We start from the raw sequence: 17,473 nt of genomic DNA on the forward strand, positions 1-17,473 counted from the left end.
GGCTGCTCAGCATTCAGTGAGTCAGTAATCCCAGCGGGAGTTAAATCCATCACACAGACCAATATTTCTACAGCCAGGCAAGGGAACAGTGTTTAGTAACTGCCAAAGGTTTCTGTGAAGAATTTGTTGCCAAATCTCTGGTACACTAAATGTCCCTGAATATCTGCAGCTGTTCTTCCGCCATGGTGGCTCCTCCTTGGCCTGATACAGGATGGGACAATGCATTAAATCTGTACAAACCCACAGAATTCAGGCAGAGATCATCAAAAGTGTTTTAATGATTAAACCATGTCAAACATTAACAATGAAGTATATTCAGATGAGCCAAGAGTTTATTTCTAGCACACTTAGACAGCCTATTCTGAACATTATAGCTGCTGTACTGAGCTATGTAAAGACTCTGCAAACCAGTACCTAGAAATGAAGACACACGCACAAGCTTTGATAATGTAAACATAACAGACACTGTCTCCTTCAAAACAAGGAATGAAAACCCACAAGGCTAGTAAGAGAACCTATTAATTCCTTAAGAGATGTGCAAAAATTTTAAAAAATATTTAAAAACAATTAAACGTGTTAAAACTGGCATTTATATAAATACCAAAAAACCAAATAGTCAAACTTGAGCATTGACCAGCAGAATGTCTTGCACAATTCAATTTTTCAGAGCTTAATGGACTCCACCATGGCAGATACCAGAATACCAGCAACAGATGCTGGCTTTGCAACTGACTCCTCATATGTGCAAGACAGCATTTTACAAGAAGGAGTAACTTCTTAACCAGCAATCAAACCAAATCCTCAGATAACAAGCCAAAAAATTACCAGTGATATACACAACTCACATTACAGAAACAGACATTTCCAGCACATTTCAGTAACATTTAAAAAACATTAGCTATGACTTAAACTGTTTAAACTTGCTTGTTTGGGAAAAAAAAAATCTTTGTGTTAGGCACATTTTGAAAGTGAACATATGCTACATGAAGAACAGTTCAGATACCAACTTAAATACAGACAACTCCATCAGAAAAGCATCTTTCTGGTTCCACTTAAATACACTTTTGGATATGTCACAGACTTAAACAGTGGCTCCTAAAATATGGATATGGCTATGGAAATAACACTTGAAACTGCCAGTTTCATATTAAAAACCACTCTTCATTTAGCATTTAAAAATTCTCAGAAATAAGAAAGGAAAAAAAAGAAAAAGGTAAAAAGAATAGATGGGTCCACCCTGTATATGCTCTAAACTTTAGAGACAATATTTAAATCTTACTCGACTGTGTGAGCGCCAATTACTTTTATGTTAGTGATGCACTTCAAATAAAAAAATAAGATCTATTAAAAAGGTAAAATAACTTTTCCGTCTGTTTTGTCACCGTTGAGTCAATTAAAGCCAAATATACAAAACTAAATGCGCCATTTCCAATTTCACTGTATCGAGTAAGAGATACGTAGCATTATGTATCACATACAGAACAGTAAAATGATCAATGGATTCTTCTAAATGACTTTTTAATAAAAAGTCCATCAACAGAAAAGTTGAAACATACCCTAATTTTTAAACCAGTAATAAACTTTGGGCCCTGCTTTTTAATTTAAGGCATGTGTGTTTATCTACTGAAACCAGCATCATACAAATTACCTCTACAATCACATGCATGATCTATAGTTAAAAAAATGGAGGTTTAGATTACAGTGTTTTCAAATTGTGAATCATAATTCAGCACCTATCATATTGACTAGTAAGGCAACAGCAGTGTTGGATAATATGATAATACTCCCTTCCATAGTCTATAGCAGGGTCAGTGACAGCCCAGAATTATTTTTAAACTTTAACCTACTTTTATGTTCTGTATACGGTTTCTAGGGTGTTTGCACTGGTTAAGTCCTACATAAATCACACTATTCTAGGCAGGAATAGTTACAGTAGCCATTAGAGTATTAGTGCACAACTCTCATTGTGCTTACAATCAGATGATTTTGTTGTTGGGGTTATCAAAATGGTTTTTCAGTTTGGTCTTCAATCCTTCCTTTGTTTCCTTTGTTTCACATTGTTCTCAAGGGAAGAAAAGCTGTTTGTGTACCCGTTTGCAATGGCCGTGGAGCCGTTCTGATACTCTTTCCTCCTCGAGGATGCCTTCTTGTTGTAAGTCTAGAATACATGGAAAGACACATGGTTTTGCTTTATTAGCTATAAATAACCACTTCCTCCCAGTAACTCTAGAAACACAAAAGTAAACTTGCATTCATCATTTTTAAAGACCTTGTGCCGCTGGTAAGAGTCTAGCAAGCTCTTTTTGTGTATGAGACTATACTATGCCTTTCATTCATCACAGTGAGAGGAGTAGTTCACTTGAAAAGAAGAAGGCTTGGCAGTATGATGGTAGTGTTATACCAATAGTAAACTAGAAACAAGGGAAGCAATTTTATGAGCAGACTGTGGATAAGAATGTACTCAAAACGACATGTGAGGAAGGAGGTTTGAGGGACTGCAGGTGACAGTACCTTGAACAAAGCCAGAACAAGAGGTAGGTAAACAGTAAAAGTGAGGGAAGTTCAGAGATAGATATGTGGTGAGAATTTCCATTGGCTAACACAAGAATCAAAAACTAATAGGACTGGGGAGATTGTCTAAAAGATTACAGACAGTAAAATGTACATTAATTTTTTCAAAAGGCTCAGCTGCCTGAAAAAAGTACATTTCCCCAAATTTCTGTGTGAAAGGAATTAAAACAATTAAAAGTTAAAATATGAGCAAAATTGACAAAAAATCGAGTAATATCTGGAATATACTATAATGTTTAATTAGCATGCTCATATGCAGTAAGTGATAGAAATCATGGTATTGATTTTAAGAAGTACCATAAGGACAGGGAAGTCTGCTTTGCTTCCCCCCATGGAATCATTCTCACCAGAACCAAAATGCCCAGATCTCTCAAATGACATTTGAAACTTATAATAGAGTTCGCTTGTTTGGGGGCAGCAGGTGTTGGTTTGATTTTCTACAGACAGCAGTACATGATTTTCTGTAGACAGTAGTTGTACATCTTTGTACAGAGCCCAGTTATGAACTGCTCAGAATAACACACACCAAGTCTGGATCTGTTCAAACATGGAATCAGTTTGTAGAAACACAACTAAACCCACTAACTTTCCATAAGAAAACACAAACAAATGCCTGTAGAAGTAAACAAAATCCAGATTTCTGCATGTTGTGAGACCAGGAAGTTTCCCTAAATAAAAACCAAGCATTTCTCCTTGTAAAAGCAGAAATGAACAATTCCTTGGGGTGTTTCACAGGTTCACATGCTGCTGATGTATTTCAGGCTGGAAAGCTTTGTCTTACATAAAGCTCTTCCTCTCCCTCACCTGCAGTTAAAATTGCAGTAAACCATTTTTTGTATCACTCTAGCTTACTGAAATTACTAAGCATTCTGAATTACGGGTACAGAGCATCAGAAGATTTGAAAGTGGAGGGTAGATCAACAAGAGTAGTACTTCAAGAACATATGCACGGTAGTGAAGGATAGGAAAAGGTCATTTCAAGCATGTCTTTCTGTAACAGCTTTCCAGTGAGATACAGTCAGGAGAATGCTAGAAAGAGTTGATAAATGTTACTTTTACCTGAATATAGAAATTTGTGAAGAGGACAATCAAAGAAATCATGTAAAAAATCTGAAAATACAGCCACCCCTGAGGAAATGCACATGGCCAAACAACACCACAGCTGGTCTGGAAGATTGTCAAGACAAACTGAATCTGGGGAGAGAAAACAAAAATACGAGAAATGGAGCACATTAATGGAAGGAGGAAAAAACTCATGAGTGACCAAAATCTTAACAGTTATTTCCAAAACAAGTAAAGAGTATGTAATATTGTGTGTTTGGCAAGTGTTTTCTCTGTAAACCTGAGTTAGCAGACATTCAGACTGTGGCATCCTGTTAAGCATGTTTATTTGTATTTTTCCATTTCAGAACATTAGAGTAACTTACGTAGAATTGATATATAAATGTCCCAAGGAAGAAAGACCACCTTCTTCCTAATGAGTGTTCATAGGGATTTGGTTTTATCATCCTAATGGAGTAGATCTGCATTTCACTGCTTCAGCTACAGAAGACCTGGGGTCACTTGCTCTACACACAGACCCCTGCAATCCTTTCCCACAAACAGGAACTGTCTGACATATGGCTCCAGTGGAAGAAATTTTTGGGTAAAGGCTGCAGGGAAGCGGGGGAGCCAGGGAGGAGGTTAAGGGTCCAATTATCTTTAATTACCTCTTCTGGAAAAACAGTTTGGGTTTCTGTGATGCAGAGGGCCTTAGGCAAAATTCATCCTCACATAAAGGCTACCAGATTAGGGAATGTTTATTTAAAAAGGGAAAGACTGTTTGTTCTGCTCTGCTATTTTGCTGCCCTAACAGCTATGCATGCAGGGCAGGCAAGGAAGTGAAAGCAGCTATGACAATAACCAGGGGAGCAACTGAAGCACTGAGACACTGCACTCTGTAGCACTTCAGCAACCAGGATGAAGAATAGAGCCTAAATCTGGAAAGAAAAACAGAAACAAACCTCAAACCAAAGCAACCCCCCCATGCCTCCCATAAAAATAATGAGCCCTCAGCTACAATACTTAGCCATCCTTCAGGAAGAACAGTGCTAAAAAAATCTATGTTAAGTATCAACACTGTGAACTGCTGGCAGTAAATGTTATTAATCATCACCAGCAAATGTTATTAGAACTATTCACAGCTCTGAGAAAGGGGGGGGGCAGGGAAGAATATCACAAAATAATTTATCTCTAGGTTTCAGTTTCCCCCACCTACAAAATGGGGAAGGAAGAACACTCATGCATATTTCCTTGTGGTCTTCTGCCATGTTGTACACACTGAAACCTGGTTCTTGTGCAGCTATCACTACAGCATATGCTGTATTACTTAATTTCACTGCTCTTACCACCTCCAGCACACAGTGGTCAGGCTTCATCACTGTACACACTAGAACCAATGCAAACGAAGGAGTGCAACACAGAATTACAAGAGAAAAAATCTGCCCATTTCAAGTGCAGAAAGAGAGCAGAAATATTCAATAGTTCTTAATAAACCATATGCAACTGCATGCAAAAGTAGGACAGAGAAGGCATTGTCCCACAGGACTAGAATGGCCCTTGTTAGCTGTGGATAGCATTGCACTTGGTTTCTGGTCTATCTCAGCCTGACCAACCAAGCACAGGGAAGAGCAGGCTAGCTTAAGAGGGCTTGGAAGAAAAGCCTCTTCTCTGGCTACTGAGTCCCAGAAATCCCAGCACTGCAACTCCAAAGTGCATCTAGCCACACAACAAGGGGGGGGGGGAGTAAAGATCCCACAGACCTCAGCATTGATTCATGTACATCCCCAGTCCCCCAATGTCCTGAAAACAGAGCAGACAGACATGCAGAAGCTGGATTTCTAACATCTTGTAGGCACTGCAAGATATAGAAGGTACAAGCTCTCATTCTCTCTTCTTCTATCCCCTGCCAAAATTTCCTGACTCAGTAAAGACAAGTGGACCTCACCACGAATACAAGAGCCTGCTGAAGCACTGAAGAGCAAATCACTCACCAGCTGCCCCTGAGTGATGTACTTCTTCCACCACAGATAAGGACGCATTGCTGGAATAGCGGACAATCCGTAGTAGGAGTACATGAGGACATGGATAAAGCTGTTCAGTGTGGCACCAAAGTAAGCTAAAAAAAGGGCAAGGGAAAAATGAAGTACACTGCATTACCAGGAAGGAACATGCTGTTTCATGGAACCTACAAAAATAACAAGTTCAAAATGTTACTATTTAAAATATGATTTCTCTTAGAAGAAAAGCAAGAAGGTTCTTTTTTTACATCGTTTTTTATTCTGCCTACCCAGTGGAGTAGCTGAGCTGCTTAGCAGCTTTGTGCCTTACACCAGCCTTCTGGTTTTGTTTCCTCAAGTTACTCTTTTTCACATCTACATTATGGTTTCTCAAGGGAACTGAGGAAACTGATAAAAAGGAGGAATGCTCACATACCAAACAAGCAATAGCTTCACCCATCTACTTTTAGGCTGATTTCACTTCCTTCAAGGCAGGAGCCAATTTTATAACCAAAACCTTCAGATACCTTCAGAAACTGCAAGTTAGCTATTTTATTTGTTATTTTTTACAGCACCTTTAGTCATTAAAGAAACTTCTAGCTTAACACCGAACTGCATAGAACTGTGATGACACAACAGAACATAAAGCTTGGAAGAAGAAAAACACATGACTAGGAATAGCACAGAAATGTTTTCAAGACTACATGAGCACAAGATAGATTCTAAGTATATGCAGTTTTGACTGCTGTACGAACAAGGATTGATTTCCTTGGAGGAGAATGTGTTTCCAGATGCAGACTTTTTATAAGTTCAGTATTACTCACCGTTGTGCTGACAACACAAAACAAATACGAGTTTCTATGCTGTTTGGCTCAGAGAGCAGACTCCTGAGGAATGCAGCCTCTTGGTCTGCACTGCCAGTAGCTCACATCCATTGGATTTGAAAAGGTTTCTATTGAATGGAGTGTTCAACAAAGCCAGTATCTATAAGCTGCACATCCTAAGCACAGCTAAGCCAGGCTAATGCAGTTAGGAAACTAGATGCCAGCTAAATGTAATGGAAGTAAAGAATTAAAGCCAGATTGCCAAAGGTCAGCAGGATTTAGACAAGAGACATGGAAATCTTCCACTTAAGATTCATTTGCTCATGTTCATTAGTGTTCAGGGGACATGATTTTAATTGAAATAATTTGTTATGGCCAGTGGTATAATAAGATTAAATTAAGAAAACCATATCCCACCTGAACTTTACAGACACAAGGACAAGATCACTTTTAGCTGTTTTACAGCTGAAATAAGCTTCTGGCTTGACTTGGAAAAGAGTATTGTTTCAACAGAGGGTCTGTAACTACAGCAAAAATAGAGAGAGCAAGGTTGATGGGTATCTGACCTGGGCTAATGCACCCAATAAACGTCACACTGCCATACAAATTCTTTAAACTACACAGACATTCCTTTCCTAGAGGCTGTGCTGGCAGCTTAATTCCTGCAACCATCTACAATAGTTGCAATTCACCAAAGCAGCTTAATATGGTACAGAACAAATCCTGCAGCTTAAGGTACCAGAGGTGTTTGGTTTGATCATAAGACCACCAAAACACAGCCCTTGTTGCAGATGTTCCCCCACCACAACCCAGTACTTACAGTGACCACAAGGCACCCAGTTCATAACAAACCACCAGATGTTCAGCATTGTTGCATGGTGGTAGACATGCAGAACAGTGATCTGATGATTATTTTTCCTCAAAATGAAAAAGAAGGTATCCATGAACTCAATGAGTTTGGAGAAATAGTACCACCAGAGGACACGTATGATCTGGAAAGGAGGAAACAAGTTTTAGAAGCACTGCACATTGGGGGCGGCTTTCAATTCTTATGTTATCTAAGTAATTAAAATTCAGATTCTGTCCTGCACTATTTGGGTTGAAGACATTGCTACGATCTTCTTTAATACTTCTGTCTCAGGTTTCTCCATAAGAGATTGAGGTACAAATCTATAGCTGCAGCTGAAAACAGGACAACAAAGACTGCTTCATGAGGCTACTGCTGTGCACCTGGGTTGTCCTGGGAGAAATAGGAAAATACTTAACCAGAGCTGGTGCTGCAGTGCTCTCTATAAAGGAGAGGTCAGAAGTGTGACCAGAAGAAATCATCACCACATCTCAGAAAGAGAAGGGTAATCTCAACATGGGGTGGATGCATACAGTCTGAAGACCAGGTCCTCACTTTTTGATCTGGGGACACTTGAAAATTTGCACATAATTACTCACAAAAATACCAGCTATAAATATATCATAGATTAACTATTATGTCTGACTGTGCATTGTCCATTGTATGGCAAAAGGAGGAAAAAAGCTTATAGTTTAAGCAAAATGTGCATAATCAATACTGTTCTGCTCTCCACTTAAGTGGACAATTTGAAACATTAGCAGCTCTAAGTCTCGATTACGGTACCTTCATATCAGCCTCTCCTCCACTGTGTGTGTCCTGGCAGAAGAAACTGTATCCTCCTTCCAATACTCCTGTCACCAGCTGAGCAAATAAAGAAAATAAAGTGTTATTTGGGAAGAAGGCTGAACTCCATGGCACCTGCAAACCACCACAATGGCTCTGCCCAGACATCTGGTGTCAAGAGAATCCTGGGCACCTGAGGGTGGCACTGAATTCAAGTTCCAATGAGTGAACGAATCATAGTGAAGGGTGAACTAAATTCTCCCAATTGGGGTATACCAGAATAAAAATAGGAGGTAACATTTTATCCCCACTTATTCCACACAATGTATTTTCAGAGTCATATTCCACACAGATTCTCACAAAATCTTCTTTGCTGATGATCTCATTGCTAGAGAAAGTATATAACCAAAGCTCAGTAAATAGATTTTTCTTCTGATTACTTCTGGAAAGCTACATCTTGAAGAAATTTTATACTCAAGAGATGTGACTACAATTTTTTCAAGCACATGACAGAGCATATTTTCAGCTTTACTCTCCTTAATAGCTAAAACCAGATGTTTCATTGCATTGCCATTCTTCAAGATCTTTTAAAGTAATTGTCTTGGTTTGGAAAGACAGGTATCTGTCAGGGAAAACTGGAGTTTCCCTTGGAATGGAGAATGTAAAAACCCCTCCCTTCAAATTATTACAGTTTTGCATTTAGGAACTTTCAGGTGAAAATATGGGAATAGGAATAACAGTTGTTTACTAGGAATATTAATAAAATACAAATGCAGCAGTACAAGAAAACAGACAAGCAAAGAAACAAAAGTCCTAGAAAACCCTGACAGAGTCAGAGATAGGACCTGACACCCTGTTTTCAGGGTGTTGGAAGCAGTCCAAATAAATCCTCCTGGAGTAACAGATGTTGTTCTACGAAATAAGAGATGATCCTGTAGAAAAAAGGGTCCATTGCTGGCGAGATGGGTCCGGTCTTCCTCCAAGAATTCAGTGAAAAAATAAACCAGCTAAATTGGTGTTTGGGATTGCTGGTTTTATCCCGGTGGAAAGGCTCTGGCTCCTCCCACTGGGTGGAGCATCTCACAATGGAATGAGATGATGTTATCAGTCATGTGAGAGGCCTTAAATGGCCCATTCACAGGTGATGTCCCTTGGAGAAGGATGGGTAGAGGAAGAGATAAGAAGGCACTGCCTTATCTGGTGTTATCAGGTGTCCCATTAACAGAAGGCATCTCCCCTCTTTCCACCCCTAGAGTTATAAGAGACGAAGACAATATCTCCCAACCGGTTTCAACAGATGGAAATAGAATACACATTTTTGGTTACAATTTTCAACCCAAGACAGCAAATCACTCATCCCAAGCATATTACATCCTTCCCAATATAAGTGACTTCCTCAGCAGGATATGCCACTGCATGACTTTCTGGCATAACAAGTACCACCTTAAACATAACAGAATCACTGTGAAGAGTAATGACCAACTAATAGCCATGACAGATGACAGGTTGTCTGCTGTGCAGGGGCTGGCTGAAATCTAGAGAAACAAGATCCATGCTGGATGTTCTCACCCTTCCACAGAAGGTAGGAGGTGGTAGGACAGGTTGAGGGTAAAATGGGAGGAGTGAGCATGCGCAAGGACATGAACAAGATCCCCTTTAATATTTATACAGAAGGGATCATTGGACATTGTTCATAAAGATGTTCTTCCTCTTGGGAATAGCATGAGGAGAGCAGTAACAACTTTAGGCAACTCCCAAATGCAAAAAAAAATTGTTAGGTATCTCAAAAAAAAATCTGAAAGGCAAAATCAATTTGTATGTTTTTGCCCTTATCTATCTGCAGAATAAAAAATAGCTTTGCAAAGCCACAGTAGAAACTCCTTGTACTAAAACTAATTTTACAAGATCACTTGATTAAAGGACTACAATAACTGGTATGACTAAATGCTGCTCAGAGCTGTGAACAGGAAGCTAATTTTAAATGGTTCAATAAAGATTATCACCTAAATGATCTACCTTTCCCCAATGTTATTTCTTTCATGCCTCATTTTCCCCCTAAATTAGCTTTTAAAATACTCAGTCAGCCTAGGTCATTATTTTTGACCTTCTGAGATAGAATTATTGCTGCAATTTAGGGGAAAAAAACGTACATCTAGTTATATCATAATATACAGACTTGGAAGTATCTCATGTGTTAGAGAAAAATCAACAGCACCCCGCAAGGGCTGGGCAGCCGTGCATATCAGCAGTAAACCCAGGCACTTTCCCTGCCCAAGCAACAAAGGGGAGGCAGCCATGGAAGGACTCTTCTCCTGGCTGCAGGGCTGTGCAGAGCACACCAGTTTAGAAGCAGTACCTTGCCAAAGGACCGGCTGCGTCCCAGGGCAAGCTCTGCACCCAGCCACTTTCAGGGGCTCCCTCAGCCACTGAGGGAAAGACTGCGTGGCCTTGCAAGTGCCTGCCAGTCCCTCAGAAGACCACACTGTGCTGTGATTGTGTTAAGAGCTTACAGATGTTTTCATACAATTCTCATAGTTGAAGGAAGTGTTAGGAATAAAAGGATAATAACATTGTTTATACTGTAGTTAATCCAAACAATGTCCATCATTAATGCTGCACTCCATAAACTCCTTCCCAGTAAAGGCTGGCATAGTGAATCCCATTTTTCCTGCAAGTGGTACAGGTTCACCACCTAAAGTGTAATGCAACCAAAGCTGTCTCCATGGGTCACACCTCTCTAAAGGACAATGGCATCAGTGTGGCTATGAGCAGTGGCTTCAGCTCAACCTGAGTACTCCCTTGTTTACAAAAGAACGTATTTTTGGATACTACGAACTGTAATACTCTCACAGCCACAAATGACATAAGCAAAGCAACATTTGTAGGAAATGTCAGCAGCATCTTATAGCATATAAATAGCTAGTATAGATACAAAAATAATTTCATTCCCCACTTTCCAGAAGGAACTAATTGGTAAAAAGCTGCTACAGCTGCCCACAAACTTTACTCAGTGCACCATACAACACATAAATAATCTTTTTCCCCATTTAGCCAGTTGCTCCTTTGCCTGGCACCACTATTTCTTGCACCCACAATGCTTTCATCACATGCTGGAATGCTTCAGAAAACAAAACCAAGAGATCACTCTGAAACATGACCACAAATGGCTCCATTATGCACAGGTGTACAGGCTGAAGGAGCTGCTTCCCTGCCACCTCAGAAGTGATAAGGAGGGGTCAGAAATTTCCAGCAGTGCATTTAAGTCCTTGATCACACTTGTTGTGGTCTGCTCCCTGGACAGGCAGCGTTTCCAAGATCTCCTTACACCACGATACAGTAGGTCTGAAATTTGCCCAGAAACAGATGGTGGCTCCTCTGTCAACACAGCCTTGAGACAACCTTTCCTTCCTTGCCCACTGTCTCCGGAAGTCCTTCATCTTCAGGCTGGCAGGAGTCCAGGCCTGCTGCTGGCACTGCTGATGAACAACCACAGGCAAATCTTCTCTCGAGAAATTCACATGCTCAGAAAAGGGCAATTATAACCATTTGCACTTGAGTAAACCACTTCACGTGGTTTCCGAACAGCACAAAAAGACAATTCCTTCACAAGCCAGTTAAAATGATACTCAAACTCAATCAGCTCAGGGGAAAAACCTGCAGCTCAAGGTTGCATTTGAGCTGAAACAACCCACACTTTCTCCCCCTGTAATGAAGTTTTCTTTTTTCCTATCACTTTCATTCTGTCATTCTGTTGCTGAATTCTTTAAAATGCTGTGGCACATGGTTTTTTATCAACTCTGCTACCAAAATAGGCAAGGACACTAATACCAGTCTGACTGGGTGGAGGAGAGGTGTTACTGGGGAGGATTTTGTTTTTTCTCATGATAAAACTAAAGTCTGAGACTCACTGGAGAGAGGCAGATAAGGGACCTGGTACTGCATCACGCTGTCAGGGCATGATGGGCTTACAAGGTTCAAAACAGAGCTAGATTAGAATGAAGAGAAACAGAAGTTCACATCTGATAAAAGCAAGCAAATGCCTGCACAGACAGGAACTTTATCTTTACACGAATGCAGTTACCCCAGGGCAGAGATAAGGGCTTCACGAGGGTGGAGAAAGAAAGGGGAGAGGAAAGAGCAGCCTAGCTGCTACCCATGGCTCATGTGACACAGCACCTCTGCACAGTCTCCTGCTTCCTAAGACTTTTCCTACAGCACATGCAACACCTCACTCATCAGGAAAATCTAAGACTTTTCACAGGCAGATTCAGTAGGGAAAGAATTTTTCAGATGAAGAAAAGACAGTAAAGAGATCACTTAAAGTGAGGCTTCATAATTGACCAGTTTTCTCTAATGTAAGCCCAGGTGGTCCAGATCATTTGGCCAGTTTTGCTAACAAACTCCCCCAAAACAACAGGTCTGTGTGCCGTGTAACTGGGTACCTGGCACTCTCCCTCTTTGCTGAATTACCCAGCTGAGACTGAAGCAGAGAGGCACAGACCCTTCTCACAGTGTTGCAAGATGCCTTGTGATCCTTGTGATCCCAGCACAGGGGGGAGCAGCGCCGCCTCTGCTGCTCCAGCTGCTCCTGCAGCTCCTCCAGACACGGCCGTGCCAGCCAGCAGGTGATCAGCCCATGTCCTATAACCCCCTGCCAGTCCCCACCAGGCACCTTCTCCACCGGGCAGGGAGCCACCCCTTGATGCCCCTGCCTGAGACATAGGAGCATTACTTCTCCTTGAAGTCCAAGCACTGTAGATTTCTACAGAATAAAACATTGTTTGTCCCTAAAGAACATCCTGCCCTCCTGAAGAATGTGACAAATTAACCTGGAGAAACCTCTCCAGCTCCCCTAGATCTGCTTTGCCTGTTACATTGTCTGGGACAAGAGAGGTCCAATTCTCTGTGAGTACCAAAACCCAGCCAAGTCATTAAATATCCCAGTAAAAAAGGTACAGCAAGAACATACAGAAACTATTAGGAATTCCACATAAGAGGTCTAAGATTTCTAGTGATTTTAGACCAAAGCACACAACACCTAGAGTTGCACAAATCCTATGATACCAAATTCCCCCATGGTATTGCTTTCAATCGTTCAGACATAAAAAGTCAGAAAACTAAGTAGGTCATCCTTTTCATCCCAGTTGGGAGGATACCTCGCTTTAACATCTTGTTTTGGCCACATAATATGCAAACTGAGCTGTGATGCTATGAATCATGACCTGAATCACCATAGCTATAACTCAGAAAAACTTCAAAGCAGCGTTTCAGGTGTATTGTACACAAGCTATTAAAGCAACTTCTTTTCAGACACGCTACTAAACAAGTTCATTAATGGTAACATTTTATGACTTTTCTCGCAGTAGGTCTGAAAAATTTTAATCCAACTGAAACTGAAAAGGTCAACAAGGAAGAGAATAGGGAGTTACACAAGTTTTCTGAATGCTGTTCCTCATCATTCTGTCTTAAAAGCAAGCAAGTGTACTATAAACTGCTACTGATATATGGCTAATTCTTTAAAGGAAAATTTCCAAGACTCATGAGATACAACCAAGGGTATCACAAGCTGTGCACCAACAGGAGCAATTGTGCAGGTACCTCAGATAGAGAACATACCTGGAGGTGCAAGAACCCATTTTTCCCCTATGCCCTTTGGCTCTCTCCCTGCAAACATCAAGCAGTGTGGTGTTGTATCAGCATGGCTTTCTGCTTTGCAGCATTTTTATGGGATCAGTGCCTTGCTGCAGAGCATCACTTGTCCTCACATCTAGCTTGTAAGTGCTGCCAACACATTTCATTGCCACTATCATGTGTTTAATGATCTCCATAATGCTCTAGCTTCATGTATGTCCATTTACAAGAAGGTTTATTTACAATACTGATGAACAGTTCCATATGGATAATATTAGATTAACAGCAACACTCACTTTCATGTAAAGGATTTCATTATATAGGAAGGAGGGGTCTTAATAGTCACTGTATTTTAGTTATGTCATTGCTCCACAGTATAAAAGCTATCATCTGGTTACAAGTATGAGGACTTCTTCAGCATATAACAAACAGACTTCCCTTGGAAACCAGTTTATTGCTAGCATAAAAAGGCATTCATAGATCAACAGTCCAGGTATTTTCTATTTAAATTTACCAGTAGGTTTTGTAACACAGCAGAACGTTACACAAATTTAGAAACTATGACTATTATTCCAAGTATTCAAAGAAGAAAGATTGACTGTCCTGAGAGTTTTATCCACACTTGGTACAACTGAAGAAAAGTCTACACTTGTAAACTCTCAGTAACATAACTGGAGGTTAAAACAATAGATCTCTATATAACTGTAAATAGTATCTGCATAAAATAATGCAGATGGACATTGAAGTCAACATCAACACCACATTTAGAGAAATTAAACTGATCAACACACATTGCTTCTGGATTATAACACCCTGACAAGGAGGTTAGAAATGTAACCACATGAAGAACACAAGTAGTTCCAAGTATCTACTGAATACAAAACTGCTCCCATCAGAACAATTAAGTATCAAATTTCTTAATAACCCAACCCAGTAATTTTGAGTAAACAATTCACTACACAAGAGAAATTACATTCGATTTAAATCACTTCATCTCTAAACACTCACCTTGTAAAACACTACAGAATTAAGTACAAACTTAAAGGAGAATTGCAGCTTATATACACTTCTAAGCTAATATTAAAAGAAAAAAGAAGAAAAAGATTAGTAGTTTTAGCCCTAGGTTGTATTTGAAAAAACTGTAGTGAAAAAATTGAAAAGAGGATTTTGAAAATTAAATATCTCCTTACAGAAAGAAGAAATACTTTGGTTAAAAGTGTTCCAGAATATTCTGTATGTTAAAGCAAAAGAGTAATTTTCTGACCACATCATTATTTACACTACCATAGTTCCTAATTTTCACTTCAACAAAAACATACAGTTCTGAGTAAAAGCAGCTAAAGAGCTCTCTGGTAAGTGGAAAACTTCACACTGCCTAAATATTTTGGTTTTTATGAAAGGAAGTAAGTCCACAGAAAGTTCAATTCAGTCTGAAATATATCTGTATGTTTAGATTTTAAGCTTAAAGAAACAGATGAATCACAATGGCATTGTTTCAGCAACATTTCTTTTTTCCAGCAAAACTGAGAGGACGCAAAAGAATCTATTGCAAGTTTACAGAAATAGATGCAAGGAGTGTGTGCGTGATTAAACACAAGTAAATTAAATGTTTTGCCCTCCAGATAAAGCCAGTTTTGCTACAAAGTACTTTGTACAACCCACCAGCACAATCACATTGAGCACGAAGTCAGGCTGAAAGATCAGGCCTTCACTTGCACTGACTGAGAAAAGTGCATTTGAAACACTGCTAACCAAGATCAGCAAGGATGTTTAAGGCAAGGTTTGTTTCACACCGTCCTTAGAGGCTGGTGTGAATTCCTACAGTTAGGATTTTCTCCCAGTGAAGTGACATTGAAGATGGCTGCACCATTTCTGCAGATGCTTTCCTAATTCAGAGGCATTGCTCAGAGATGATTTTCAACATGAGCCAATGTAATTAAGACAGACACTGCAAAAGAAGCCTGACCAACCCCTTTTCTCTTACCTCATAAAACATATACAGAGAAAGCAGAGTAAGTCCAAGGTTGTAGATGACTAGAATACCCCTGCAGGAGAAAGGCTGCTTATTCCGCATGTACTTTGGTCCTAGCCATACGATTAGTAAGTACAAGACTGAGAAGATAAAGGTAGGTGTATAGTTCTCCAGAAGAGGCCATCCTTTTACTCTGGGGTCTGAAACAAACAAATAAAAACACACAAACACTTAGATTTTGTACGGAGAAGAATTTAACACATCTAAAAATAGCTGTACCCAAAATGCTTCCAGTGCTGGAATACCAAAAAAAGACAAAATGCAGAAGCCCTTTTACTAAGGACCACATTGCTAATTACAAACAACAATATTTTATTTACATATTTAAGAAAGGAGAAATAATTCTTTTCCTAAGGCAAAAATATTAAGTTATTACCACTATTATTTTTAAATACTCATTACCATTCAGAACTATCATCCACTAGATACCACAGATAAGACTATAAAGAAAAGCCTCAACAAATCTCTCCCCTTTATTTTCTCAAACCAACCCTTCCTGATAGTACACATCTTATTTCCTAGAGTCAGCAAACCTAGGAGTGAAGCAGATACCTCTGTAGCTACAGGTGGATGATCCTGATAATTATTTTCCAGTCAATACTAACACAATTAGACTTATGTATGTGCTATTAGAAAGAATTAAATTTTGGAGTCCTTGTATGAGCAATGGAACACAGAACAGTCAGTCCCACCTGAGTAACCAGTCTGGTTGGCAGTGCCCTGACATCTCAGGAAAAGCACATAAACCACTCTGAATCAAAGAATTTTAGAGGACTACTTGGTCCTTAGGACTAATGTTTAGTGTGATCCTTTTGAACAACAGCTGTGTTGTCCACACCTGGCAACAGCACAGTATCTCACTCCTCTCACTAAAGTCAGCCCAAAGCACTGAAACCAAGTTAACCAAACTCTAAATGAACAATTCAAGCATTGCTGTCATTCACAGTCTTGACTTAATTTTAAAGGAGTCACACATGGATCCTGAATGTAAGAAATGAAGCCTTAAAACGGTAGGTTGGACAGTAGGTAGGCATGCCAGGAAATTGTTTGAACTTGCCACCTTTATGGCTCATGATTTTTCTCATACAGCAAACAGAGACCATATGCCAGCACATGCAATAAGTTAGATTAGAACATTAGATCCCTGCTAATTTAAACAGGCTTAGTATGAATAGAGAGGCAACAAGGGCATCGAGAATTAATAAAAGCAAACAAAAAACAGAAGAATCAGAGGCTTGTTCCACCTCCTGTGGACTTTCTCCTGTGAAGAAGGGGCACCATCACTGAATCTTGAGTGGGGCAGAGAAAAGGCATTACTGCAGCAGTCAGAAGAAGAAAGCACAGGCCCCTGAGCAGCACTGCTCTGCACACTCTGTGCAGGATGCAGCTGTTTAATTTCCCTGGTCAGAACCAGGTGGAACTGGACCATCCTACCCAAGCCACTGCATGAGGCCACCACTGGTCCTGGTTCCACAGCCTCTGCTTCCTCACACTGACCAGGACTGCAGTTCTCCACCTAGAGTTTTTCCCTGGGCAAAACCTACCAAAACTATTGCTTCTTCAAAAAAGAATGGTTTCAAAGAAGCAGTGTTTTCCAAAAACTACAGATATTTTTAGTGAAAAATTCCAGAGAAGCTCTAGTTATGAAGGCAAGAGTATTTTTTATTTAATTAAATTCAAATTAAAGTGGCTTTTCTAGAATAAAAGCTATTACTAAATTAAAAAAAAAAAAAAGGCAGCAAAGATC

At 39.8% G+C, this 17,473-nt stretch overlaps 1 protein-coding gene across 4 annotated transcripts in view; it reads right to left on the minus strand.

Moving 5' to 3' along the window:
- Positions 1–260: 260 nt before the first annotated feature.
- Positions 261–17,473, minus strand: part of ELOVL5 (ELOVL fatty acid elongase 5) — a 40,313-nt gene continuing 23,100 nt past the window's right edge. For all 4 annotated transcript variants that reach the window (XM_063389371.1, XM_063389372.1, XM_063389374.1 and 1 more), the window contains 6 exons: positions 15,679–15,866; positions 8,064–8,141; positions 7,254–7,425; positions 5,604–5,728; positions 3,631–3,765; positions 261–2,158 (listed from right to left, as the gene is read on the minus strand). In XM_063389371.1, coding sequence (XP_063245441.1) covers positions 2,027–2,158; positions 3,631–3,765; positions 5,604–5,728; positions 7,254–7,425; positions 8,064–8,141; positions 15,679–15,866 — 830 coding nt within the window. In that variant the 3' untranslated portion in view covers positions 261–2,026. The remainder of the gene's footprint in view (positions 2,159–3,630; positions 3,766–5,603; positions 5,729–7,253; positions 7,426–8,063; positions 8,142–15,678; positions 15,867–17,473) is intronic.

Source organism: Prinia subflava, chromosome 2 (genome assembly GCF_021018805.1).
Source record: "Prinia subflava isolate CZ2003 ecotype Zambia chromosome 2, Cam_Psub_1.2, whole genome shotgun sequence".
Classification (NCBI taxonomy): domain Eukaryota; kingdom Metazoa; phylum Chordata; class Aves; order Passeriformes; family Cisticolidae; genus Prinia; species Prinia subflava.